The sequence below is a fragment of the Fistularia commersonii genome, chromosome 13 (genome assembly GCF_037954325.1).
Source record: "Fistularia commersonii isolate RoL2024-O1a breed Wild chromosome 13, RoL_Fcom_v1.0, whole genome shotgun sequence".
In the NCBI taxonomy this organism is placed as follows: Eukaryota; Metazoa; Chordata; class Actinopteri; order Syngnathiformes; family Fistulariidae; genus Fistularia; species Fistularia commersonii.
This window is the reverse complement of record NC_141296.1, coordinates 9643563-9671344: the sequence shown is the minus strand read 5'-3', so window position 1 is coordinate 9671344 and position 27782 is coordinate 9643563. Positions and strand designations below refer to the sequence as shown.

Sequence of the window (27782 nt, the reverse complement as noted above, 5' to 3'; positions counted from 1 at the left end):
GAGCATTCTCAAGTCAAGGATTTGTCTATCCCACATTACCGGAAAGATGGGGTCTTGAGGAACAGGGAAAGAAAATGGACACAACAATGTGAGGAACATGAGTTTTGCACTTTGACATGTCATGACAGATCATTTCAGTGCATCAGGCCAAAGCAAACATGGTCCTCACACAGAGCTTAAAGGTTTGGCCCCCACCACGAAGATCCGTCTTTTCTGCGCCACTCTGAACCTAAAACAATCTCTTAGCCTGACAGTTGCCTTTGGGTTTTATATGAACACATCACAGAGAACTGCCTGGTAATAATGCATCATGTGTTCCCAAGAGAAGTAGCTGTTTCTAGAGCTGCTTCGTGTGATTTAGATCTGAATTGGATTGTTCTCCCAGCGTGATAAATTAATCTTAGTGAGGATCCAAAATGTCGCTTTCGAAGATTTATGTCACTCATGTACTCTGTGTGAACATTTTTCACATACTGTCTTAAAAGTAAAACTTTAGCTCAGAGTTTATAATTTAGGGGAATTATGTGGCAACAAAGAAAATCATCTCCATCTGTTAACTTCACATCACCTTTATACACGGTTGATATATTACAGACCAAAAAAGGTTCTCTTTAATACTTTGCTTGAGACCATAAATATTTTCAAATTTTACTCTGAAGCTCTCTCTTGACTGCCTGACTTGAAAAATAGATCTGTTCAACAAAATTTGTTCCATCTCTTTAAATTTGTTTTAATAAGTGAAAAGATGGTTTACAACTGCTATATATATTCATTAGTCATTCATTTAATAGTTTGGGCCATAAAATGTCGATTATATTTCTGTGCAATATCATGAAATGTAATAAAACAATTTAATAGGTAAGGAAGACTAAATAATTGACATCCAATTAATAATGGAGGAATGTTGTAAAAAAAAAAAAAATTAATCTGTCATTAATGGTGTTAATCTAATTGCATCTGTCACAAGCTGGAATTTTCATCTTCATGAACAGGGTCATGTTTTTAATCTTGAGAGTATTTGAGGGCTTTTAATAACAACTCGAAAACTACCTTGCATGACAGAGAAGTGAAACATAGGCAACGTGTCATTGTTTCATTCTTTGTTTTTTTATTTTTTTATTTTTTTTTATTTTCTTTTTGTTGATTATAGTTGTTTTCTTTTTTAATTAAATGTTTCATGATGGAAATTGATGTGATACCCTGTTTGTTTTTTTTTTTTTGACAAATGTCAAAACCAATAATAATTAGTTATAAATCTCTTGTGGGGAAATTTGTTCTTTACAATTAACCCATCATGGCCCATGAGCAGTTAGTCGGCTACCGCCCTACAGTTAAGGGTTCAGTGTCTTACTCAACAACACTTTGACACACTCGGAGAAGCCGGAAATTGAACCAAGAATTTTTGGTTCCAAAGGCTAGTGCTCTCTCTCCTGCCCCTTGCCACCCCCAAATTTTGGATTCATTTGAATTCTGGATTTAAGGATTTCAGAAAGTCTCCAGTTTATTTATGACTTTCATGTTAAGTGACTAAGAGGCAGCGATCTCTGTGCAACAGATTCAGTAATACGACATGAGCTTTGTCTAAGTTACATGGCCTGGACATATTCCAATTCGGACCATGGCAGACCTAATAATCTTCTGTAGCCTGTCATTTTTTTAATTTAGAATGAATTTTTTTTTTTTTTGTTTGTTTTTAACGCAAAATGCCGAATTATATGTCGGAGCTTCAGCAGTGGTTTGCAGTTTAGACATCTGACTTTTTTTTAAGATTACCCTTGGTATTGGTGATTTGCAGTTCATCTATTTGGAATTTTCCTAAACCAAGGTGGGCTTTGCCTGGTATTGTTGTTGTGCTCCCTCAACATCCACTTAAACTATGTGCACTTCACAGACCCTAATGAATTGCATATAGCATTAAAAGCACCCCTGATAGCCGCCCACGGTCTGCTGTGACGTATTGACAGAAGTTGTCAACACAACTCACAGTAGAGCTGCTCAAGTGAGAAGATATTGCTGTCTAAATACTTCACAGGTATTTCCTCCACCCTGAAGGGCAAAGGGGAGGAAGGTTCTTAACAAAAAGCATGGTATCATTTAGTCATGGTGGATTACCCCACATTGAGTTGGTTATTTTGATCCATTTCCTCTATTTTCAAAATATGCCTGTTTGTTTTGGGCTGCTTTTCTTCTCAAGGTTTCTTATTAAACACTTCTAAAGAAGATGATATGATTGTTCTTTATCAGATGTCTCATTGTTTTTAAGTGCTCTTCTGTTTATCTTTTTAGCTGTCGACCTCTACATTGTCTCGAGTGACATTAAAGTGTGTGTGTGTGTGTGTGTGTGTGTGTGTGTGTGTGTGTGTTTGTGTGTTTGTGTGTGTGTGTGCGTGTGTGCGTGCGCATATGTTTCAGGCTGATATGATGTTCAGTTCGGGGGTCTTCTGGATGGGTCTGGTCTTCATCCCGATCACGTCATTGGTATTTGACGTTGCCTACAAAGTGTAAGTCTCCTCTATGTTGTGTTTGCTCATCATCACCCCAATACACAACCTGTGGAAGAAATTCCACCAGAATCTATCTCCTTAAAAAAATCCCTTCAGTGCTCTTTTGTAAAGACTTCTGAGGTAGGAAGTAGGGGTTTCATGCTGTGTATTGTCAGTAGGAAATGATTGTTTCTACCTCTGGTTAACGTCAAGTCATAGCTGATCCTCTGTTTTAGAAGCAAACCTGTAAATGTAATCTACCTATTTTCTTTTGCATGACATATTGTATTTTGCTTTAAATTGCACATATTTGCCACAGGAAATTGATGAATTGAATGTGATTTATTGTATAGTGTGAAGAAAGTGTGTTTCAAGACCCTGGTGGATGAGGTACAAGAGCTTGAGGCTTTATCCAAAGATCCAGGAGCTGTGGTGCACGGGAAGAGGTGAAAAAACACACAAATTCACTGCAGTTTTTTTCACAAGTACTATGCACAAACATTTAAAGATCCAACACAATTGGATTAAATATAGTTCAACAACATAGAGAGCGGATACTACCATATTTAGCATTTAAGCGTTGCATCATCATGCTCATAATACAAACCACAAAAAAGACAATCTGCTCATCTGACATAAATCTGGGCAATGTAACAACATGAATTTTAATCTTAAGTACGCCTGCTAATGAAAGGAAAAAAATTATGTATAAGGATTCTAATGAACTTTGAATTTCGAAAACATTTGCCGTAATGTTGCTTAATGTGCAGCTTAAGCCACTGTTGCTATGCAAGTGCAAAGCTGTTAACCGAGCCAAGTACAGGAGTTCCATCTCCTCAGTTGAGCCTGACATGCCTTATTTTTCCACATTCATTCACATCCTATATGTAGTAAAACTGATGCTTGCCTATTTGCTGTTTATTACTGGCAAAACTGAATTTTTAAAGACTCAAAACATCCAAATGTTGCACAGCTGACCTCAAACCCAAATTACTTTTCCATTCCATTTTTTCACAAACTGCTTTATTTTCAAACTGTGTGCTAGTCTCTTCCAAAGAACCTGATGTTCCACAGACAATAGAAATCCTACTGATGAAATGTCATAGCTTGTACTGCTTCAAAGATAACAATTTCGACCTAAATTTTTTTATTTTTTAACCTGTTTCTGACAACGTGGCACATTAAATGATTCCATTTTGTGAATGGATTCACTTGTTGGTAATACTCTGTGCTTGTGTAAAATTTGGACTTCTGTATTTTTACATAAGCAAGAGGAGTCTTGGTAATAGTTGCCAAATCTTTTCCAGTTAGCTGGATATAGTTTCTCCTTGAAGACATTTCACCTCTCGTCCGAGGGGCTTCTTCAGTTTTGAAACTTAACTGAAGAATGACGATTGACCATGACTTGGATGACTGAATATCTTCTAAGATATAGCTCTGGGTAATCTTGGTATAACTGGCAAATCATGGCAAATTCATCAGTACACTATGCTGGTTTACAGCATTGTCAACAATGACCCAATGCAACACAATGTATTAAAGATATTAACTATTTAGTAAAACTTTTATCGCCAACTCTGTCATGGTTGATAGTTAATTTATATCTATCTCTATCAGGGCAACATGCCCATGTACAATCTAAAGTATAAGACATTTTCCCCCAAAATCCCCAAAGTTTCACGTCTCTGCTGCCAGAAGTATTACTGTGCGGAAGGGAGATATTTTTAAAATTGCTCCTCAAATTGCTGGAGTTGAGCTTAATATCAGTAATCATATACACTTTTAGCCAAAATGCCGAACTGTTCATTTTAAAGCAGCCGTCCCCCAATGTTAAAGCCACATATTAAAAAGCGTATGAGCCACTGCAGGTCTCCAAGCTCTCTGGGCTCTGAGGCCTGCAGTGGGGTATTAACGTGGAGCAGATCAGTGTGAGATCCCCTGTGGGCTGAAAGTGATCTCTCCTCCTGGCCAATGTCCCAGACTCAGCAGGCTTCTGGCACACACACACACCTACATAAATATGTGTTAAGACACACACATATACCCAAATACAAGGTTGATTTTGAATATTCGATTTGTAGACACATAGTCATGTAGCTATGAGCATCTCAACATTTGTTAACACGTTATTAATTCCTTACCACCGATGTGCCGGTCCAAAATCTCCCGATCTCCCCAAAGAGTATTTTAAAAAGGCAGGTAGATCTGCTGAAGGTGTTTTGACACAAGGTTGATGTATGGGTCGTTAACGCTTCCTGTGGTGCCCAGCGTGCTGCTAACACACTGACTGACTGCGCGCACGTGTGTGTGTGTGTGTGTGTGTGTGTGTGTGTGTGTCTCTGTAGTTTGACGGAGAGGGCCCAGCTTTTGAAGAACGTTTTCAAGAAGAGCACTGTCAGCGTGTACCGGTCTGAATCCATGCAACAGAACTTGCTCCGTAAGTCATACGGCCTATTTTTTTTTCTGCCTGTCTCTCTTCAATTTAAATTCCTGTCTATCTGAAGGAACCTCAAGGCGGAGCCATCAGGGCTGCTCAAAGCCAGAAAGGACTTGAGATTAATCTTCCTCCAAAACTTCAGCTTATCTTGGGAAATACATCCTTTTTCAAGCCAAGTTCACATTACAGTGCACAACTTACTGTCATTCGCCCGAAACCATGAGTTGCTGTGGTTAACACACTACATCATTTAGTGGCAACAGGGCGCCCAAGTTTTTAAGATCATTCACCAGGGTCTTTATGGTCTACAGACTTTGTTTGTCATTAAAACACATGTGAACTGACAAAGGAATGTGACCAGTCCCATGGAAAAAAATGAAGGCATGAGTAGAGGTTGTAAATGCTCCAAAACGAATTAATCCATAATAAATACAAAGTGAAGTGAAACTGTTTTCAGAGAATGGGTTAAAAATTCACAAACGATATCATTATTTCAACAGATAACTGCTGAGGCTTATACCTCATGCCATGTCTTTCTGTCAGTGGATGTCATAGCTGAGGTTGACAGGTGGCTTAATTCAGATAATTTACTGCACTGGTTATCTGGGACGTCTCACTGACTCGGCTCTTGCCTTCGAACTTTTTCACATTGCGCTGATAAACGAGTGCCGATCTGGGGCTTCTGCTGGCAAACTGTGCAAACCCACAAACCCATAGGAAGCACAATATTTCTGTACAGTTCCTTGTTACACACTAGGATGCCTAAAAAACAAACAAAAAAACACAGCAACAGATGTTGAGTATAATTGTCATTATGTGGAATATTCCTGAAATTTGGCACTAGACTGTTTCACGAGCTTTCCTTTTTTTTAACAGTTCTTTGCTTTATTGAAACTTTTTTCCATCTGCTTTTGCTTTTTCCATTATTATCCTTATTTATTCACCCATTTCTTAAGAATAATTAGGCAATGTCCTTACCATTCTAGATCTTGTTCTTGAGAGATAAAAAAACTCAGAATGTAGCATTTCTAATTTATTTATGACATCTCTACCAGGGGGTAAAAGTATTATTGGATGCATATGGTATGCTTTTGAATTACAAAATACATTTTCAATTAAAAATCAGTGCATTGTCAGCCAATGGCATGATAAATGGCCCGGCCGTGTCTACATGTCACTTTAGTTGTTATGGCGTCTCGCCTTCCTACTCTTTATGGAAATAAATGTGTATTCCAATTCCGTATCTTTTATCCAGGAAGATGCAGCAATGAACTTTTCAGTTCTACCGGGACAAAAGCTAAAAGTAGAGACAAACAAAACAGTACACATTAAATATATCTCAAAAGGCCATGAGTTACCCTGTTTGCTTTGTTTACTGGCTTTTTAATAAAACATGTTGGATTCATAATCCTTGCCAACAGATGGCATGCCATTATCCTCCACTCTTTCCAGAAAGCTCCCCCTGCTTTTGTTTACAAGAAACCTCCTCACTCAAGGGAAAACAAAATGATGTAAATAAATAATCATTGAGCAGCTCCTCAGACAGTCTAGCCCTAATTATAAAACATTGGGCATGAAGTGCTGGACTTAAAGCACAGATCCTAGAGTGCTTTATGCAAAATATATTGAGAGATTTGAAAATGCTATGCAATAATTGCATATTGCTATGCAATAATCACTTGCCACAGTGGGTGTGCAAATCATTACTTAATTCAGTGGCTACATCCGTTTCTCAATGTGGTCCAAATGTTGTTAATGTTCACACTGCTTAAAGAATCTCACGCCGTGTGGTTTGACTGATTGGATTGTGTCAATCGCCACAGAAATCACACGAAAAAAATGTTTATCTTTGAAGTTTTACAATCCGTACACTCCACATGTGCATTCACATGTGGAGTCAGGATTGTCCATTTGTGATCTCATTTCTAAATCCAGTCTGAGCCAGCGGCGTCCCAATGGAAGGAGTCTTTCCTCTGTCAGCTTTTAAGACGTACTAAAACTTCACATCTAGAATCAGAACGCATGCAATGGGCTTGTAACTATTGCCTTCAAAATGTTTTCACTCTTTTTACTTGTGAGTAAGCATTGAGGGTGACTAAACATTTTTGCTGCTTTCTCATTTGTGTGGAACTGAGTACAGTAACTGACCAATAGTCCTCATAAAACAAAATAGCAGATAGCCCTTGGATAGTTATAACGCATCAAATTAAAAATCAGACATGTATTTCTTTTGTTATACTTAAAAAATGGCCAAAACTCAGATGCAGCATAATTCCATGCATGAATATGGTCTTCTTTTCTTTTTTGTTTTGCAGTTTTCTGTCCTTTTCACTTTGTCCTGATCAGTTTGCTTTTTTTGTCTCATAGGTGGGGATGAGACCATTGTTGTGTGACACCTTTTTGATTGCATTATTCAAACCTCACCCATAAAGTTTCCTCCCTCCATTACTCCCTTTTAGAGACCTATTTTTATGTTGTGTTTTTTTTTTCTTTTGTTCTGCATTTTTTTTTCTGCTGTTGATTTACCCGTCCTTCCCTGTGTGCCTGGTGTGTCCTGAGTTAAGCTCAGCAGAGCAAGATAACGATGAAATGATGAAATATTGCGCTGTTATTCCCCCACAATGCACTCACCTCAGCGGGGTCCTTTGAACTCGCTCGCTGGCCTCCAGGTACACATCAAGTCATTTAACACCTGAAGGTGAGTCAGGTATAAAAGGTCAAGGAAAAAACCCTTTAGGACCATTTAGATTAGCTTTAATGGTGATGTATTTTTAGATGGGTTGTCTTAACCTAATTGAGTTTCTCATTATGAGTTTTAAAGAATAGTTCACTGAAAATTGAAAATTGAGATATTACATTACATTACATTGCATTTGGCAGACGCTTTTATCCAAAGCGACTTACAATAGATATCATTTCATCATCGTGCTTAGAGATTGGGCTGGATTAAGTTGTGGGGCTTTTTTTCTTCCCAAAAACACAACACGAGCGAAGTGAGCAGAGAACCTTTTCTTTAAACTTATTAACTACTGGATTATAATTTAAAATGGCTCTTATGTAATTCAAGAACCTGAAAGCTCTGGCATGTGAAGCTGGCCCAATTAAGGCATAGAATTTAGTAGACATAGTACCCATATTTTTGGGTGGCTAGTGAGCTAGAGTGGGCACGGTATGATAATCGTCCTTTTACGTCAACTTCACATGAGGAGGATTTCGAGAGGCGGCCAAGCAGTTTGAATGCATTTTATATTTGCATTCAGATTCTGAATTTATGAAATGTATAGGCCATACAACATCAACTTTTCAATTAATGGTGAACTACTCTTTAGTTTTGTTGATTCACCTACAGTACAACTATCACTCTTAACTCCTTTAATTCAACTTCACAGATGGTTATGCCTTTTCTCAAGATGAGAACGGAGTGGTGTCACAGTCTGAGGTCATCAGGGCGTATGACACCACCAAACAGAGGACCAACGAGTGGTGAGCACTGGCCCTCTCGTTCAAAGTCAACCAATCGGGAGCCAGAACTGCCATTTCTAATGGCGATGTTCAGGGAGAAGGCCTAATGTGAGCATTTGCCTCCAGCACTGAGGGGATTATTGGACATGGATGTGAAACAGACAGAGGAGAATGACGGTATGAAGAGAAAAAAAATTGTGTGCTCTGACAGCTGTAGTTGTGTGTCGGACAGACACGACGAGCACTGTGCTTTCTTAGTCTGATGTTCTTCACTGTTCTTGCTCTGCGTGTCAAAGTGGAATGTCTTTCTGTGGATTTAAGAGCCAAAATAATATGCTAATTACCGTAAATTCGTATGAGAACTTCTAAACTATGTAATTCTGAAAGTAAAACTCTGAACTTATTTGGAGATAAGTTTTTTTGAAGTTTTATACTTGTGACAGATTGCCAAAGAGCAGTCGTATATACAATCTTCCAAGTACTTGTGAATTCGGAAACACCTTAAACCAAATGTAATCACTCTCTTGAGAGGTTTCCAGCTCTAAACGCACCACTAAAGAGCAGACATTTGGTAACATTTAATTTCTTTTTTGCACTAAAGGAAGCATTACTTATGTAAAGCCTTACATTTGCTTATGCCTTCATCAATGTTTCTTCAAAAATGTTCCATTTTAGTTTAATTTCTAAAGTATGTAGCTATTGTGCCTGGCTTTAATATGATTTTGTTGTAATTGTCGCTTCTTGAAACCTACCGTAGTCCAGGATCAACCATGTCTCCAACAGAAGTATCGCTCTTGACAATAACAGCATTCCACAAGTCACTCCTGTCTCAATGATCACAAAGGTGCCTACGTACAACTTTTCCATCATCGAAAAGAAATATGGCCAGGGATGGTTCGCCGGATAGCTTAGAGCCGTGCTCCACACACAAAATAACTGTCTCTCCTGCCACAACATTGCACTTGCAGGGTGTGGGGAAAAAAAAGAAAACTGTGGCACAACTAAATCCCAAGATTTTTTCCTGCAGATTTGCATGGAGGCTCTCTGATGCTCCTGCTGTTGAGCAGGAGGTAATAGTGTTCCCTTAAAATGGAGATTTTATCCTTCTAACATAAGTGCCATTAGTCGAGAGGGAAAAGAGAAATATTAGCCAGGAAACTCCATGCCAGTATCGAAACCACTTTGTCTCTATAGTTATTTTGTGGATTTGTATTTTTATATTGGAGATGTATGAACTTTGCATTGACTGGCTTTGTAATGACTCATCTGTAACTTTTAGTCTCTCTTCCTGTGATGAACTGGCAGGATAATATAGGTAAAATTGGGAAACTTAGCTTTCTTAAATGTCTTGTTATTATTATTGATATTGTTACCAGCTTGATTTATAATTGACTACTAAATGTTTGTGTGATTGTCATTCTCCCTATGGGAGATAAGATTTCTGATTGTGTACGATTGTCTGTTTATCGCTGCATGTGCATGTACTGGGTGTGTACTTGTAAGAATGAGGTTGTTTATGAGCGCATGGGTACATGTGTGTCTTCTGCTGTCGCAACTTATGAATGCTTTGCATGTCTGTGTCCTCTGTGAGCCCTGGACACCATGGAGTTTTTTTTCTACCCTGTATGTATGTGTGTGTGTGTGTGTGTGTGTGTGTGTGTGTGTGTGTGTGTGTGTGTGTGTGTGAGTGTGAGTGTGAGTGTGTGTGTGTGTGCCCACGCTTGTGTGCACGCCCATGCAGTCATGCTTGCTCCTGTTGAGTTCAGGTAAAGCTATGGTGTGCTACTGTGTGCTGATGCATGGCCTGTATGGGAATTTTTGTGTTAGTGTGTGTGCGTGTGCGCGTTAAAAATCAACCTCGGTGTGATGAGAGGTTGTGATGCTCAGTTTGCTGCAGGAGATGTTGCACAAAGCACTCAGAGTACCTTTTCAGTGGACATGTGGTCTGATCTGGTTTATTAATTTCTTTCTGATTGTATATCATTGTGACTTGTCATCTTCACACAGTCTAATCTCTGGCTGACCGAAAGCTCAGTCTCATGAGGCTTCAATTTTATTATTTTTTTAAATTGCTCGTAACAACATAATAGGTTGTCATTTAATCAAATTCCAAACTGCTGAATGTGGATGTCATCAATGTCATCGTAGTGAAAGGCTTGGAATGTCGCTTTCTTTTCTTTTTACTCTGAACACATTGTTTGTAAACGTTGTGGGATGCATGAATGGATATCAAATTGTTCTCTGAAGCGTTAACTGTACTACTTTTATGACCCCTTCCGTGTTGATCACTTACACAAATGGAAATAATGCACCTTTAACTTTGATTTTAAATGTGTGTTTCTTTTTACGTAAATTTGTTCATTGCTAATACTGCATGTTGGGCCTGCAACCTTAAGTGTTGTCTTTTACTGCCATGATGGGTTACTGAAATAAAATTTGCATTCATGGAAGAACAATGTCAACATCTCTTCAAATTACTCTGGAAGTTCATAATAATAATTGTAATTATTATTATAATTATATTGTTATGATAATAATTTAGCCTGTTTGTGGTGACAAACAGGATATTCAGTGCAAAATGCAAGGATGTCAGTTTATACAATGGTAAAATGTCAATTTTTTGACGTTAGAATCACCTCAAGTTTAGAAAGTGTCTCGGACAAGAAAATTGAGATAAAGGCGACCGTCATCTATAAATATTTATATATCGGCGTCAAAAGGTGTCAACATGTCACGTTATTTGGACATTAACATTTGAATGTTTTGAACATGTTGGGTTTTAATTACGGTAGTATACAACACAGTTTAAAAACAACATAATAGCACTGTCAGCTGCTGGCATTAGATGTCGTAACACTAACATTTCAACCTACATTCAACTAAATATCAACCGCCAATTGGGGAGAAATATAAAAGAAATTGATCACATATTTTCCTGATTAAAACTTGAACCTACTAAATTCCCGGTTTGTATGTAGGATACATAAAATCTGCACACTCCCAAGTCTTAAACTAGAGAGGGTTTTAAATCACAATTAAATGAATGTTAATGGCAAATGGTGAAAAATGACAAAGAAAAATCTGAGAAGTTATTTAATTAAAATAGCTTTCGTTACACTTGTTCTCATTACCACGGTAACTTTCATATAACATTTGAAAAAAAGTTAAATGACCAAGAAGGAAGGAGGCTATTGATACAGGTGGCAGGACTGAAGGAAAAAAAACACCTTCAGTTTAAAGAGACGATAACATTTCTTCCTTCCCTGACAATTTTTTTTTCAAGGTCTGTCGAAGATAAACCACTCTAAATAAATATTTCTTCTTATAAACAGAGGGTTGAACAGGATACAGGAGTCCAAAACAACAGACCAGCGTATAAACAGGACACTACGACTTTCGGAGAAGCTGCATGTCCCGGCAAACATCTTAAGACCGAGAAGTTTGCAAGTTTCCGGAGACACTAATTGGCAGGTCTGTTTCATCGTCAGATAGGACAAACAGAACAGTCTTTGTTACTATCTTGCCATACCTGGTGGTGCAACCTAAACCTCTGCTTCTGGGGCGAGTTGTTTTTAACACTGCGACCATGACATGCTCATTGAACACTGACAATGACTCATCTCAGTGCTACATTCCTGCTGTGAAGTCTGGCGCAAGAATGGCCAACAGGTAGAAAGGCTCGACCGCTCTGGTTTCCTCTTTTTTTTTTTCCCAAGTGATGATGAGGTTAATGTTAGGGCAGATGGTTTGGATTCAAAAGACAAAGTGTTAACGCATACACACTGTACCTTCTTTGGGTAAAATGCCTGTTAAGCCAACAGACCTCTGTGATAAAATGTCTTGTCTGTTCCAGGTCCTCCCTTTTTTTTTTTTTTTTTTTTCAAAATGTCATCACGATTGTCAAAAAAACTCCCACCTTGGTTCAAACATCTATTTTTAATAATATGTCTGATAATGTTTCGACGGTCCCGTTTGCCCAAATTCCTGTGATAAAAGTAAATAGTGTTTTACATGAGGAAGACTTTACTCTCGGGTAAATTGCGACCATTAAAATAGAGCACATATAAAAATAGTCCACAATAATTTTAAAATTTGATAAAAAGTGCACTAGATTCAAATCTGCTTCTTCCTGTGACTAGTGGCTGCTGAACACGATCCTCCCGTGTACGCATCGAGGAAAATGCCACACGGTGCACTACTCTGTGTTTTTGTGGTGATTCATCCTACACATCCTGTCGCTTTGCCTCCAAACTGAAGCTGCATATTTGACACTTTGTCTGCTGCCTCACAACCCATCTTGGGATCTTGTAGTCCCTCTGTTCCTCCTCTGGGATCCTTGTCAGCTCTGCCCAAAGTCAGCAAAGCCCTTGGTTGCTGTGAAGGCGTCCGACTGCAAAGGGAAGAAGTACTGCTGGGGCAGGAGGAAGCTGGCGCCCTGCGGGGGGTGGGAGGACATCGAGGGCTGGTGGAGCTGAAGCTGGGTGTGACCGGAGGGCATTTGGTGCTGAAGGCCGCTTGACATGGGCGCCGGAGGGGATGTGTAAGGGGGCGGCGGAGGTGGAGGAAGAGTCTGGGGTGTCTGGGTGGGATTGCAAGCCGGTGAAGAGACAGTCGCTGAAACAAGACAACCGTGCTGCTGTCCTTGGCCTCCAAGAGAAAACCTCCGAATGGAGCTGCTCCCTCCAGCAGAGCTCGAGCTGGTGGTGGCCGTGCTGGACTGCCGCGACGGGGCGCGGAGGCTCGGCGGCGCTGTGGTTAGTATCATGGGAATGGTTTCTCCCTGGCAGCTGCGCAAGGAGAAGCGGATAGGCTGCTGAGTCGGCTGCTTGGGCCGCAGGCAGGTGCAGCAGTAGACGGCCACCAGCGAGCCGACCACAACGAAGGCAATGAAGATGCTGCCCACCATCAGGAAGGGCATGTAAACAGGCTCTGTGGGGAGAGGACACACAAGAGTCAGGGACATTTTTCGAACCCTGCATTTGATGAAAATCGCCCTTTACGGCAAGCTTGATGTGCTTTGTGTTTTACTGCATGTTTAGTTCTATTTCAAGCAACAAATACAAAACTCAGCAACAACTACTTGACTTGCAAAACCTTTAAATGACAGACTTCAGGTTATTGTAGTTACAACACATCTTTCTTTTTAAACCTCTAAGCTCTAAACACTTGACAAGCACACATTCCTGGTCCAAAACACAAACATCTCATATTACACATGGTGAAGTGTTTGCCACGGAGACGGAAATCAGCCAATGTTTATTTATTTTGACAAGAAATAAAATGGGAAATTGAACCTCACGGTCTATTCAGAAAAAAAGGACGAAGCTGATCCATTACGGAAATTTAAAAGAAAACGATAATCCTCTTGGGTAAAGTAGACGGTTGTTTCAATTAATCAACCGACAGTGGGTTCATGTCTGTAGACCGATTTTGAATATCAAGCCATTAAAAAGACTTGCTCTTGTGATTATTACAGCTTAGAATTCTGAGAGCTGTCAGTGGATGTTCTTTGTGTTCAGAGGCATAAAAAGGCCGTTTGTATGTGGAAAGAAGGATGGAAAAGGTGGTCCATGTCATCTTTCGAAGGTGTGCTGAGATGATTTCGCTCAACACTCGAATCCTGCATTGTAAAAAAAGGGGGGAACCCTTTTTTACGGGCTGATAATCTGAAGTGAACTCCATTTAAGGAACATAAGCCGAAATTTTAGGCGGTTTGTGAAATCACGCAATTAATTTAGTATGGGAAAGAAATAGAAATGTCACATACGGGTGCCTTTTTCAATTTATTTTAACTGACAAAGACGAAATTGTGTTTTTTTTAATTCTACAATTTTTAAGATGTTCCTCTATTTACATCCACTTTAAACATTGTAATTAATCCGTTCAGTGCGTGTATTAATCTCACTCATTCAATAACAGTTTATTTGACGCTTAATCGCTTAAAGCTCCAACTCGTCAAGAATCACTTTTTGTGACTTTTTTTTGTTTGTTTAGTTTGTTTTTTGTAATGGAAAGTAAAGTCGACTTCACGTAATTCCTTTTTTTTTTTTCAACGTACGCGCTGCAAACTCCGTGTTATCCACTTCCCGGTCGTTGGTGCAGCCGCCCTGGTCCAGACGCGCGTCCGTGGCGGCGCAGCAGTAACGCAGCGAGCACGACCCGCAGCACACCGTGGCGTCCGCGGTATCGAAATCCTCCGGACACTGGAAACCATCGTGATAATTCCCATTGGAGTCCAGCCAGCCGTGGCAGTATTCCCCCTGCGCGTCCGATATCCGTAGATTCCAGGTCAGATATCCGAGCAGGAGGCAGTTCATCAGGCGCATCATCCCGGCGACCCGCAGGGGTTCGCGGCTCCTTTCGTCCAGTGCGCGGCAGCTCCGGGCCACCGAGGGTCGGTCCGAGTTAGAAACTCTTCATCGGGAAGGAATCACGAGAGACAAACGCCGAAAAGCCCACGGCCGCGAGTGAGCTTACTGTATGTCACCGTCATCCTTACCACCCGAACGCGTTTGGCACGGGAGCCGCTAAACTCGGTGGGGAGGAGATCACGAGTGGAACCTTCGACTCGCGTAACTTCTAAATTCTCGCATTTCCCTGTGATCCGAGCAAGAGGAGGCGTCCGCTCCGAGCGTCTCCCTTTTGTCCCGCTGAATGGAGCTGCTCCCGCCGCGGTTTGTTGATGTCTGTGCGGCTTGCGAGGCTGTGCGTCTGTGCGTCCTCCCCGCCCGCCGGAGATTTGTTGCTTTTGTGCGCGGGCGGTTTTGTAGGCGCGCACGTAACTCGCGTCTATCAGGCGTGCGCGGTCACGTCGGTCGCGGCGAAGCGGGTGTGAGACGATTCAATAGCGCACCGTTGCCTGCTCCCGGTTTAGTGCGGGTGTGAGCTAAGATTAGCAGCGCCGGCTAAACATTACGCTTTACTGCTGCTGGGAAACTTTCTTATGTAGCTCGATGCTAATCGCGTCCTGCTGTGCGCGGAGCTGCGCTGTCTTGCAAATGGGAATCAGCTGCTGCTGTTGTGGTTGTTCTTCTGTCAACCAGCCAGCGGAATAGCAAGTTTAGTTCATAAAATCGCCTTCACATTGTCCCAAGTCGTCGTCGCTCTTTGGTTAAATGTAAACACTGAAAGGCTTTCACGACTTGAGGGACATCAAGGATGATGAGGACCTTCAAAATAAAAAAAAATGTCGGAAGTTTTTCAAGATGACAACATGCTCCTCTTGAAAAAGTTGGGTCATATTTTAAGATTTTTACATCTCATTTTTAGATTTTTTTTTTTCACCTTATCACGACATTTCATCGTTCAAGTCACAGCAGAACGTCCAGACGTGCGTGGCGGGAGGAGAGACGCTTCTCCGGATCATTGATTGTGGGAATTGTGCGCCTCCCTGTGGCGATGCGAACACTTACCGCCGCTCAATCGAAAAACCACTCGTCTGACGATAAAGTCTTTACCCCGTATTCCCAATATGCGATGCCGAGCGCTCTACAAACTCATGAGGCTCATCTTTTATTTTAATTCGATGATCAATCCCAATATGAAAAGCAATGGTATCCGTTTCCAGAGATATTGTCCAATATATAGATATTGTCGTGAATTTCCATCCATTTGAGGCCATGGATATGGAGTCAGCACTTCTTCTCTTTGCATTTTTTCCCCTACAATATAATAACTTTTAATGTCGTCCGGATATACCCGACCTTACTGCCGACTCAAGCGCCTTTTATTTTATTGGTGTCACACATCTTTGGGTTAAAGGCACTTTTGTTGATTCTATGATGCCCGGAGGAGCTCTTTTGCAAAATTCAAATAAAAATTTAAAAAAACGTAGTTTACGGTGGTTAAATCTTTACGTGATGCAAGGTCTGCGATGCGTGCATTCCTTGATCTAGTGTGCCCCACCATGCATTAAGTGTGTATTTCAAGTCGCATATAGTTTGAAATGTAGTTCTATGCAACTACATGTCCCCTTGCGGTCTGACTGATATTCTGCTACAAGTGCTTCTCGATCCACATAAATCAGTAACAGAGTATTAAACAGAGCGACTACTTGCAAATAACTTGGTGCATCATAAAACCAGCGTCATCTGCAGCAGCTCTAGTTTCCCTCGAAAGATGCCCGGAGCGCCTCGCCAAAATGGCCTCTATCGTTCTGCTAGCCGTTTATTTATTTCATTATTCCTTTATTTCATTATTTATTCTCAAATCATATCGGAAACCCGCGTTAGCGCCCCGTTGTTCTCTTTTCAGATACAAAGAAGGCAGGCGGCGGCGAACAAGTCCCGCCTGTATTTCCCTCAGGAGGGTTTCGCTGTCAGCGCATCCGACTGGGGATTGGAGCGGCTGCTTGTCAGTAAATAATAGCCCACCCTCCCACCGTGCGTTTGAGGAAAACCGTGCCCGGCGGTGACGGCTCGGATCTCCCTCACATCCGCTCCTTGTCACGCCAGGACGCCACGGTCACGCCGACCTGGCTCCGTCCGACTAGGGGTGAACCTCGGCCGGGATGGAGGGAGAGATGCTGCCCGCCGACGAGGGGCCCTGCGCCCCGAAGATGTGCCGACCGCAGCGCGGCGCGCACGGCAGCGCCAAGGGCTTCCAGAGCAGGCGCTCGGCGGACAAGTCGCGCATCGACAGGTCCGCCGTGATCGACGTGCCTCTGTTCGGCGACCAGTTCACTTTTCACCCCGGGCAGTCTCACCCTTTCCAGGCGCACCATCGGCACCAGCGCCTGCAGCTCCATCCGACCATCAGCAGCAGCAGCAGCAACGGCAACATCCAGCAGCAGCAGCAGCAGCAGCATCAGTATCGCTTCCCATGTGAGAGCAGGCCCAGCAGCAGGATCCCGACGTCCACCTCGGTGGCGGCGGCGGCGGCGGCGGCGACGGCGGCTCCAGGCAGCCAGCAGCGGCGCGCCGGCGGCGGCTTCGCGGCGGAGCACAGGATCTCCCCCGGAAGGACGGGTGTGAGTCAAGAATCTCCGGACTGCAACCACGGTATCAGCTCAGGTGCGTGTGAAAGTTGCTCAGCGGATCGGATGTCAGCTTTAGAGGTGGGATATTCTCTATCCAAGGATAAGAACACCCCCCCCCCCAAGTCTGCTTGCTTGTATTGTAGATTTGGAGTAGTGAGGCTCAGTTCACTTCAAAAGAAGGAAAACATCCAGCATCTCTTTTGTTTGCGCCACCTAATCCTGATGTTTTGTTCTCATTTCTTCATGTTTTCTTTTCCTCATCCTTTACGTCAGCTGTGATTGATTTGCCGCTGTAATGAGAACAGACATGATTGAATCCCGTGTGCATGTGTTATTACACTCGGGAATATTGTGCCTCTGCGTGTGCATTTGTGCGCGCCCACAAGCCTTCCAATTTCCAGTTGAGAGACATTGTTCCTGCTCATTTTTACTTCAGCTGTGCTCAGAAGGAACTGCGTGTGGAGGGCGGGTCCGTGGGAAGAGCATTTAGATGTGGGGCGATGAACCTAATCCATGCAGTTCCTAAATTAAACACTAAACATCTCATCTTCTGATCACACAGGGATCTCTCTTTCCAAGGGCCGCAGACTTGGCTCACTGATAGTTAATCTTGCTTGACAGATAGTCAAGAGTTAATTTGCTTTTGGTTTGCACTCTATATCCCAGACATTTCATCTTCATCAATTGGTAAATTTATGCTTGCACGTTTTACTCAAACCTTAAACATGTATTAAATACCGTCCTTCATTTACATGTCTGTTGATGTGCACACAGACCTGCATAATAATGGAAAATCATATTTTCTGTCCAATGACTCTTTTAAACAAAATGCACCGAACCTATCAAAGTTAAGTGTGCCATTCTACCTCGTATTTACACATCCGTTTTCATGACCGGGTCAACAATGAAAAAAGAAGCACGATTCCTTCTCTTAAAGAGAAGCTCCCCTTAACTCAGCAATCACTTCAGCATACAATAATAGAAATTGCATTAAAAAGCCTTCCCAAAGAGTTGTGATTAAAACAAATGGTGCTCATAAATTTTCCCCTGCCAAGCGTGTTGTTTTTATGACATTTTACGAGGCCCTTGGCACACAGAATGGGAAGGGGGGGGCTGGATGAGGGTGAATGATATCAGATACATCTCGACGGGTAAACAGAGACAGCACGCATATTAATAAATGCGACACATCTGCGCCAGGCTGATAGACACGTCTGAACGAGTGGCAAGGCAGCAGTAGCCCCCCTCGTTATTTATGTGTATGTGTGTGTATCAATATATACTGTGTGTGTGATGCTGGCGAACACATAATCATTACATTGTGGTATGTGCAAGATCATCTCATTGAGACGTGCCTCGACTACAGGGGGGGGGGGGATACACACACGGAGCCTTGTTCTGGACGATACATCAATGCTCATTTTCTTTGCTCGGATGGCTCCGGTCATTTCAGCTACTGCAACTTAAAAGTTTATTGACATTTAAATGCATCACCATGATCAAGATGGCATTTCGATGAATAATAAAGCCCCCCTGTCGCAGTTGTGGAGATATGGAAACAAGTGTCATTAACACACACACACCCCCAAAAAATAAATAAATAAATAAATAAAATTAAATAAAAAACAGTGTTGGTCAAAATGTACATCATTTACGATGTTTTCCTGGTTGTGAATCTGAATTCCTCTCTTCCAAGTTCAGTTTTTAGGTATTTTCCACTTCACTGCCTTGTCTGCTAATGAGCTGCCTTGTCAGCTCATTAGTAGTTGAATATCCTCTGGTCTCTGGTTACCTTTCCATCATACTTCAATGTTTTTGGGCTATAGACTTTTAAGGAGGTTATATTCTTCTTTGGGAAACACTGATTTAAGTTCCTGTTGTCTGACGTTTTTAGATGAATGAATTTTCACAATATGTGACCGATTATTTGGTCGCACGTAGCGGCTGGGTTTGTTTTGGCCTCGTGACGTTGTTGGTCTTAAACTTTCAATGACCTTCCAAGCTGATTCCTGTTAAACATCTGCACAAAAGCAAACCCAATCTTTGTGTTTTAGTCTGAGCAACTGCCAGCTGGACCTTGGGATGAAAATGTTTTGTCAGCTGCCGTTCTCATAATCGAGACCGACCTTTGACTTCTTTTACCGCCACAGAGAACCGTCTCATCTTGGATGCCTTCGCCCAGCAGTGCAGCCGAGTTCTCAGCCTTCTCAATAACGGCCGGTTGTTGGAGCCCTCGTCAAACCTCTCCTCAAACATCAAGGTGGAAGACGTACCCGGTCCGGGGCTTCATTGCTCCACATTGAAGAAGCCTAAACCCGAAGAGAACTCTACCGTAGAATCGGAGGAGATGGTCCAGCAAAGCCATTTGAATCAACAACAGACCTCTGCCGTTCTCCGCATCTTCACAGACTCGCTGCAGAGTTACCTGCTCCCAGGGCAGCAGCAGCCTCACCTGGCTCCCGGCCCAGACGATGAGCAGTGTCAGTCGGCGGATCCCGGATCAGGAGTGTCTCCTCCGAGACACTCGGTGGGAGGCTGGGGCTCCCCAACTCCCTCGGAGTCATACGGTCATCCGTCATCCACTCTACCTGAGGAGGAAGAGGAGGAGGAAAGCTGCTGTCCACGCTGCTTGGAATTGGAGCAAGAGGTCCTGTCTTTACAGCAGGAGAATGAGGAGCTCCGCAACAAGCTGGAGAATATCCCAGGTGCATTTAGGAAACCAGGATTTAGAGGCTTTGGGCAAGTTATGCTGGTGTTATAGTTTCAAAAATATTGATATGTGACAGATTTTGATTTTGATAAGTCGCTTATGTGTTTTTACACAAAAATGTTATACTTACATGAATACAGCAGTAATTGTATTGCTGCGTATTGACATAACTTGCCATAATAGCCGTCAACGTTTAGCTTAGAACAAATCCACTTTTTTATACAAAGTGGTTCGATGATTTAATAAAGCGTGTCACAATTACATTTTAGCAGACATTACTGAATCATGAGAAAAATTTTATGGGGAGTACTTTCAGTCACTCATTTGGTAATGTTGTATTTTCTGTGCCATGATCTGAAAATAAAAATGATTAAATAAGATTAGAATCTCCACATTATAGGACTTCACCCTGCTTTCACTGCAGTTAATTATGGCACAGACGGATACATTTGTAATAGTCTTTTTGGCAGTAACGGGATGTAGGGAAGGACTAATATGCTGCATCCAGATTTATCTCTACCACAAGTATTCTTCCAAATGAATATGTGTAATATTTTTAGTCCACATGTAATATCCAGTGTTTAATGTTGGGTCTCTAGATTCAAACTGCTATTTTGAAGAGGAAAGAAAATTGGGGGCCAATACAAATCTTTAAAAGAAATACTAGATAGTATTTCTTTTTCTATGCTCAAGTTTGTTTAAGTTTCTGTTTCTGCTCAGTTCCTTGTCAGAATGTTCTCGACTACTTCAAGACCGTTCTTGAGTTTCACAACCAGTTGGTGATGCCGATACCAGAGGAGCAGTTGACAGAGGTGCGAAACAGACACTCACAGAGTCCTCCGCATTATTCACATTTATTTAAAAAAAGATGAAAGTAATGTATTGTAAACTACACTTCTACACTTATGTTTTTATTCCAAAACATAAAATTAATTGAGTTGTTTTTGCAGGAAGAAGAACGGCAAACACTCTTTGAGGTTGGTGACGTACATGATTGTTTACTCATCATGAAAATACAACTTACCGCATATTTTATCGCTTATGTCGGTAATTTAACAATCATCCTCAGCTTGATTCTGTCAATGTGAACTTAAGGCTTGCATAATGTTCCTGCATGAAGGACAAAACAGCTACCTGGAAAAGGGCACTGGAAGCAAAGTGTCCTCGGCTGAAGTGTTTACTGAGTATTTGACACAACATACTAGGCTGTGGTTCATAGTGGCATTAGAAACAAAAATTGGCAGATGACGAATCATAGAAAACGTAAATAACTCTGATGCTGCCTTATCTGTCCAGTAATTTGTGTCTGTAAACAGACCTTGAGTCCGACTGAGTGGCGCTGGATGTGTTTTTTTTTTAATTTTTTTTTATCCCCTGCAGGGAAGCAAACAGCTCCTGGAGAACTATCCTCTCTTCATTACTAATAAGCAGTGGGACGAGGCCGTCAACTCCTCAAAGAAAGATGGCAGACGATTGCTTCGCTACCTGATTCGTTACGTCTTTACCACAGATGAGCTGAAGTTCTCTTGTGGTTTGGGCAAAAGGAAGCGTTCGGTGCACTTAAGAGAGCCGGGCCTAGAGAGGCGACCACTCAACCCCATCAAAGTCAGCTGTCTCAGAGGTGTGTTTAACCTTCCACATTGTTTGCCTTCAACTGAATCCCCTTTCTTTGTATTATGTAAAGAGATGATTATCTCTCTGTCAGTTCGTGGTACCATTTGCGTGTGAACTGGATGCGAGTCTGACAATCCTTGATCGGCAGCAGATGACCATTCCACAAGTATAATTGGTTTGTTTTGCTTTTGCTGCGCCCCAAATGCTAGCATGAGAAAACATAATCCGTCTGTAAAAGCAGATGGCTTCAATTTTGTTGATTAATCACTGACAAATTTGTGGCCACCATTTCCCTAATTGTTCGACATTTCATCGTGACTTATATGCCTAAAATAATACGTATGTCATTATATTTATAATTGTCGATTTGAGTAAATACTCGAAATAAATGCTGCAATTAGTCAAATAAAACCTTGGCTTTGTGAGTAAGCGATATTAAAAACATCAGCTGTAATATCCAGTCCATATTTCACTGTAATTCTACTGATGATAATTAACAAGTATTGTGTGACGGGTTTTCCACAGCTGTATGTGTGATACATTGTTTTAAAGTATAAAATAATGATGCCTAATGACAAAATGATAGTTTATGACAATTGGTGAGGATGATGTGATAACAGTTTTGCACCTCAGGGGTCAAACTACCGCTTGAAAACTAAAAGTCCCTCCAGATAGAGTTTAAAAATACACGCACAAAGGCTCCCTCTTGTCACCATCCAACCAAAGCAGTGTTTTTATAAATTCAATACTACATTATTTATACCTGACCTCAGTCAAGAAGAAGAGGGTCGGAGGAAGTGTTTTACTGCTTTTTGAATTATCAGTCTAGATGCGCCACAGTCAGTGCGAAACTCACTTGACCAGCCGTCGCAGACTCGGGTTATGGATGGCCAGACGTCTCACTTTGCAATGCTTAATCTTTAGGGAGCGACGTATGGTCATAACCTTGTTGTATTCATCCCTTGTAGGAATAAAGGCTTCAGTGCAAAGTCCCTTTACTAGTTAGATTAACTATGTGTGGTGGTAAGCTTGATGAGCTAGTTAGAAAGAAACTGACCGAAGGAACATTTATTCCTAACATAAATATTAGGGATAGAACAAATGATCATTAATAACTAACATTTTAGTTAATGTTCTCAACTTCTGTCAAATTATCATATTTTCTTTTAGATTTTTCGGAGTCGTGTTTGTAATCTCAGCTTTTGACTTGTTTTACATTGAAATGTTATTTTTAAAGGACATAACTCATGACAACGACAAATGATGCCGCAGCAGCGGTGTGTTCGACTAATAGATGGTTTCACTCAAATCAGCTGTGACAAATTCAAGGGACATCTGAAAAAAAAAAAACTCAGCCAGCATCTCTTTCTGAGTATGCAAACAGCTGCTTCCTGAAAAGCAAAAGTTAACTGTAGGTGTGGAGTTTACATACCATGGATTTCTTCTGTCATGAACAACCCAGAGTGACTCTAAAAGCCAAACCTCCCTGTGGGTTACACTGCTATTTAAATGTCCATATTAAAAGCCCTCATAAACATTTACCCACAAATAAACACTGCAGCACATGAACCCGTCCTTAATTTAATACGGAGTGACAAAAAGCAAGACGGATTATCTTTTCTACTCAGTTGACTATGTTGACTATATCCTACCCATTTATTCATTTATTTTCAGAATTATCAGGTCTGCTTGTCGGTGGCCTATACAAACACACTTTTCTGGTTTCTAGTGCTTAAGACGGTGGCCATAAGCCACGCACACACACATACACACACCGATATTTTCAACATGCCTATAGTCATATATTTTTAGCATTGACAAGGAGAAAGAAAATCATGATTCGTCTGGCCCCAAACTGGGGGAGCTGTGGCTCCTTCGCACTCCAGGGGACTCGCTGTCATGTTTTGAGGTTACATGAAGTATTATGAGACAAGATTGAAGGTCTCAGCTTTTTCACACCAGGATTATTCCCTAAAGTGCAGCACGTTGTAGACTTATGGGGTTAATAATAAAATTGGCTGGTGGAATTTGAAACACATTACATAGTAATATCACTGGCAACAGAACAGAATGAAGAATGTCTCCCTGAACGATTCTTTTTATTAGTTGTGACATTTTTTTGAACCTTTTTCAGTCTGTAGGTGTTGGTGAGTTTCAGTCCTTTTCCCGGCCTCTCTGATTTAAGATTAGTCTCGCTGATCCAAATCGGAGTCTGTCGTCCTTAAGAAAAAAAACAAGGCTGGCCCGATGTTATCACTATTCAAATACAGGAAATAGATTCAAGCTCTGATTAATAGTAAAAAAAAAAGTACACATACAAGGTGAATGTATGACAGTGACATAGTAGTCCAAAGCTTTTATTATAACACAGCATTTAAGACAGATGTGTTCATACATCAGAAATGTAGCCAGTACTTGACATGTGGTCCATTTAAAACCATTTAAAACCCATTTAATTCAGTGACAAAAATCATACATTTTCAGCCCCAGTAGCAAGCAGGGATCAAAATAAACTGGTGAAAAACCTTGTAGGTGGATGATAGCTTTTCAGTTATGAAAAGGTAGTTCGCATGAACAATATTGAGGTTTGAAAGATGAATGAAAAACAGCTGTTAGTTCACAACACGGTGAGAGTAGTTTTAATTTCCCCCCTTGTGTGTTTACCTTTTGTTTCTCTGCACAAATCTCCAAGGTCAAAAACAGTCCCTTTCCTTCTTACTCATAATACTGTTCTATGCCAACTCGCAAATTGATAAATTACAACCCATCAGTCTCATGTGTTTGACCATGTGGTATCAGGATCCACGCTTCCACCCAACAAAAGTAGACAGTGTCCTGTTACCTCTTCAAATTTGGACCAGAGTCACAAGATTTCTATGACGTTTTGTTTGGAACATTCTTTACTATTTAATTTATAATGTAGATATTTTGTTAGTTCTCTTAGTTAATATAATAAAAAAGGACTCTTTTGATCATCTGACCAGATCAATATCAAGGACTTTTAAGTTTTGTATGGCATACACATGCATTCAAACGTTTTGTCACTTGAAAGTACGATAATATAATTTCCGCATGTTGTATTTATTGGAAAACTACAATTTCAAAGGATACCAATTTTATGTATTTAATGACATCTGTTGACCCCAACTGCTCTACAAATTCACTTTGAAAAGCAGTTGCTATTGCGCTCTGTCTTAGCCCTTATAACTACCAATGTATTATTGTTTCCGTGAAAATCTTTTCATCAGAATTCATCCGAATGCACTGTGCCTCAAACCCAGACTGGTGGATGCCGTCAGAAGAGCAGATCAATAAGGTTTTCAGCGATGCTGTCGGCCACGCTCGCCAAGGCCGGGCGGTGGGCACGTTCCTGGGCAGCAGTGGCAGCGGCAGCAGCTCCAGCAGCCTCTACATGGACGGTTTCGATGGGCATCTGTCACAGGATGAACTGTATTTAAAAGGCTGCCAGAACGGCCAATCAGATTGAAGATAAGGGAGAGACTGATTTACACGCCGGAAATGTAGCTGTAAAACAACATATCCTTGAGACACTGACTTTAACCTGTCACTTTACACAATGGAGAAAAAATGTTCCACAGGAGTGTTATCACAAGAATATATATACAAACCTCTTTCCAGTAGTTTTATAGCCTTTTACCATTTTTATATTTAAAATTTTTATTTAATCCAAATTAGGATCTTAACAGATGTTTGGAATTTTACAAACAATTTGAGTCTTCCATTTTCTGATTTTCATTTTTTTTCATGGTTTTCTTCATTTTAGCTTTTTTTTCATGCTAAATGTCATCTGTGGTTTATCAGGAAGCTATCAATGATGATGTAGCGCAACTTTAAAAAAAAAAGGAAGCAAATTGCCGTTAATTCATTTCCTACTGCAATCCACATCTCCATAACTGAAAACCGCATTAAATTTTAGTATTACATTCCACAGAGCATCTTATTATAGCCCTCTCAAGGATTCCCTGACACAAACGCTCCACAAATATGCCGTGTTCTGTTTTCCAGTTTTTTTGGTCTTAATTTACAATTTTTTATATAGTGAAGTCATTCTATGTTATGTGGGACATCTTCTGTGAAAGATTCATAGTTTGAATGTTTTGCTCACAACTCATCTTGTCTTATACCTTGTTCTTGAATTTGCCACAGCAGACTTTAGGATATGCTATATAAAAAACCCTTATGAATATTGTTTTTTAGAAGTTCTTATGCCAAATTCTTTATTTTGATTCTGCTATTTCAACTGCAGTTTTTTTAGTTTGATAAATCATGCACAAAAAGCCAAATGTGGATATCTAAACTGGTTTCAAGTATTACTCTGGATATGTGATAAAGCGACCAAATTAATCATGCAGAGATTGGAAAAGGGAATGAGGACGTGTCAGGAAGAAATATGCCATTTCATTGGCCATCCTTAAATTGTGCAATTTATCTTTAACAATCTCATTGTTCCCTTGTCATTGAATTTATTCATTACCAGTAAAAAAAAAAAACCAAGTGAGTGAGAATACATTTGCAAGTTATTCATCGACTTAAAAGAACTGTGTGTTACACGCCCAATGTGAGGAGAGTTTTGGGACTCGACTTGGATTTGGTATCATGTCTTTCTACTGAGGGCCGCTGCCATTCAGTAATGCCTTAAAACTGACAGCCTCGGCAGTGTAAGTGTTTTAGCTTTCGTGACAGATGTCATGTGGGTCTTTTGTGTCTAAATATGAACTGACGAAGCTGATTTTTCTGTCATACGCATAGAAAAGAAACAGACCCACAAGGAAATAATGAAGCACCTCTTTGTCTCTTAAATGCACTTTCTAAGTGTCTCCGTGGCCAAAGCACTGAGGACAGCATCCCTCTTTTTATGTTATTTGGTACTGAATTTTATGACGTCACTTTTTTTGTTGTTCTTGGTTTGAATGTACCGGAATTATTTGGCCCATTGCCATGTTGACAGTGCTGTGTAAATGTGTAATATAAAGTACAGTATTGTGTGGGGTGTCACTTAAAAAGCCAAGTAGAAAAGTGCCACAAAAACCTTAATCACTTGGATTCTGTCGTCGTGTACTGTTCTGAATGTGACCATCTATTTGTATTTACTTATTTACCCTCAAAGTGGCTGTTATCAACACTGTGAAAGACCAGTCTGGTTTTTACAAATCAAATAGTTTCTGTTGATTTGTTTATTTATAATAAAGTAAGTAAGCACCCATTTTTTTTAAACTGGCATTAATGTCAAAGTATTAATTTGATGTTAAATTGCCCTTCTGTCTTAACATTACCAATATTTTCTGATTCTGAAGAGCTGATGCCAAGTTGTATAAAGGAAAGAAGCTCCGGATATCGGCACCTTTAAAAATCTAAGGTTCAAGTTTTACTCGTGTCTAATTCTCAAACCATTTTTGATCATGTCACAGAGTTTTACTTTTTCCCGAAATCATATTTGTTAGAAGAAATAGTTCTTTCTCTGTTGTTCTGTCCAGCATTCAAACTTTTGTTGTAACACAGAGATTATTTAAAAACCAAGCAACTGTGCCACTTGCAAGATTTCTCATGGAGGCAAACCAAAAATATCCCAGGCTTCCAGACTTCCCATAATAGCACTTAGTCATTTTATTTGTTGTTGTTATTGTTGTTGTTGTTGTTGTTGTTGTTGTTGTTGTTGTTGTTGGACAGTCTGATATCTTTTCCTGGCTTTAAATCTCCATTACATTAGTTTATAACACTGGCTCTCTGTTAAAAAAAGAACTTCCAGGCAGTGAAACCCGGAGAGCAGCCAGATTTCGAGATGTCTGCTTAATTGTTTTGTTGGGAGGAATGGATTCAGATGATGGAGGAACAAACCAACATTCATGTGCTACTAGGATTTAAATCATATAATGAGTCTATATTTGATGAATTAGGGTGACCACATTTGGAATATAAAATATATAAAAACCAGGCACCGAGCCCCACCTTAAAATACAGCATTTAATGATACTTGAAGTATACTTAAAAAAGCCTTATGACTTTAATACATTTAAAATATGCCTCCTTTGTAATGATAGCAAATACAGTTATACAACAAAATATCTTTTTCTAACCTAA

At 40.6% G+C, this 27782-nt stretch overlaps 3 protein-coding genes across 6 annotated transcripts in view; 2 read left to right on the top strand and 1 right to left on the bottom strand.

The window, feature by feature from the left end:
- Positions 1–10832, top strand: part of atp8a1 (ATPase phospholipid transporting 8A1) — a 101485-nt gene extending 90653 nt beyond the window's left edge. For 3 of the 4 annotated variants that reach the window (XM_086157933.1, XM_086157932.1, XM_086157934.1), the window contains 4 exons: positions 2413–2501; positions 2837–2929; positions 4829–4920; positions 8310–10832. In XM_086157933.1, the coding sequence (XP_086014059.1) occupies positions 2413–2501; positions 2837–2929; positions 4829–4920; positions 8310–8407 (372 nt within the window). In that variant the 3' untranslated portion in view covers positions 8408–10832. Of the gene's footprint in view, positions 1–2412; positions 2502–2836; positions 2930–4828; positions 4921–7287; positions 7619–8309 lie in introns of all 4 variants that reach the window. The other variant, XR_015107005.1, reaches the window with a different exon arrangement.
- Positions 10833–12714: 1882 nt separating this feature from the next.
- On the bottom strand, positions 12715–15487 carry shisa3 (shisa family member 3). The gene is made up of 2 exons (XM_086157937.1): positions 14441–15487; positions 12715–13311 (listed from the first exon to the last, which is right to left on the bottom strand). Exons 1-2 carry the CDS (start codon positions 14709–14711, stop codon positions 12722–12724), a joined length of 861 nt encoding a protein of 286 aa, XP_086014063.1. The 5' UTR covers positions 14712–15487; the 3' UTR covers positions 12715–12721.
- A 1188-nt stretch (positions 15488–16675) lies between these two features.
- Positions 16676–26971, top strand: bend4 (BEN domain containing 4). Its single transcript, XM_086158231.1, has 6 exons — positions 16676–17393; positions 19510–20064; positions 20790–20881; positions 21020–21046; positions 21450–21690; positions 24932–26971. The coding sequence occupies exons 1-6, from the start codon at positions 16892–16894 to the stop codon at positions 25168–25170; spliced, it is 1656 nt and encodes a 551-aa protein (XP_086014357.1). The 5' UTR covers positions 16676–16891; the 3' UTR covers positions 25171–26971.
- The last annotated feature ends 811 nt before the right edge of the window (positions 26972–27782 follow it).

Bases quoted from the DNA above. Each gene is read 5' to 3' on its own strand.
- shisa3 (XM_086157937.1), bottom strand. From the start codon at position 14,711: ATGATGCGCCTGATGAACTGCCTCCTGCTCGGATATCTGACCTGGAAT. The intron at 13,312-14,440 runs GTACGTTGAAAA...CTCTCCCCACAG, and splicing joins TAACACGGAGTTTGCAGCGC to AGCCTGTTTACATGCCCTTC.
- bend4 (XM_086158231.1), top strand. From the start codon at position 16,892: ATGGAGGGAGAGATGCTGCCCGCCGACGAGGGGCCCTGCGCCCCGAAG. The intron at 21,047-21,449 runs GTTGGTGACGTA...TATCCCCTGCAG, and splicing joins AACGGCAAACACTCTTTGAG to GGAAGCAAACAGCTCCTGGA. The intron at 21,691-24,931 runs GTGTGTTTAACC...TCTTTTCATCAG, and splicing joins CAAAGTCAGCTGTCTCAGAG to AATTCATCCGAATGCACTGT.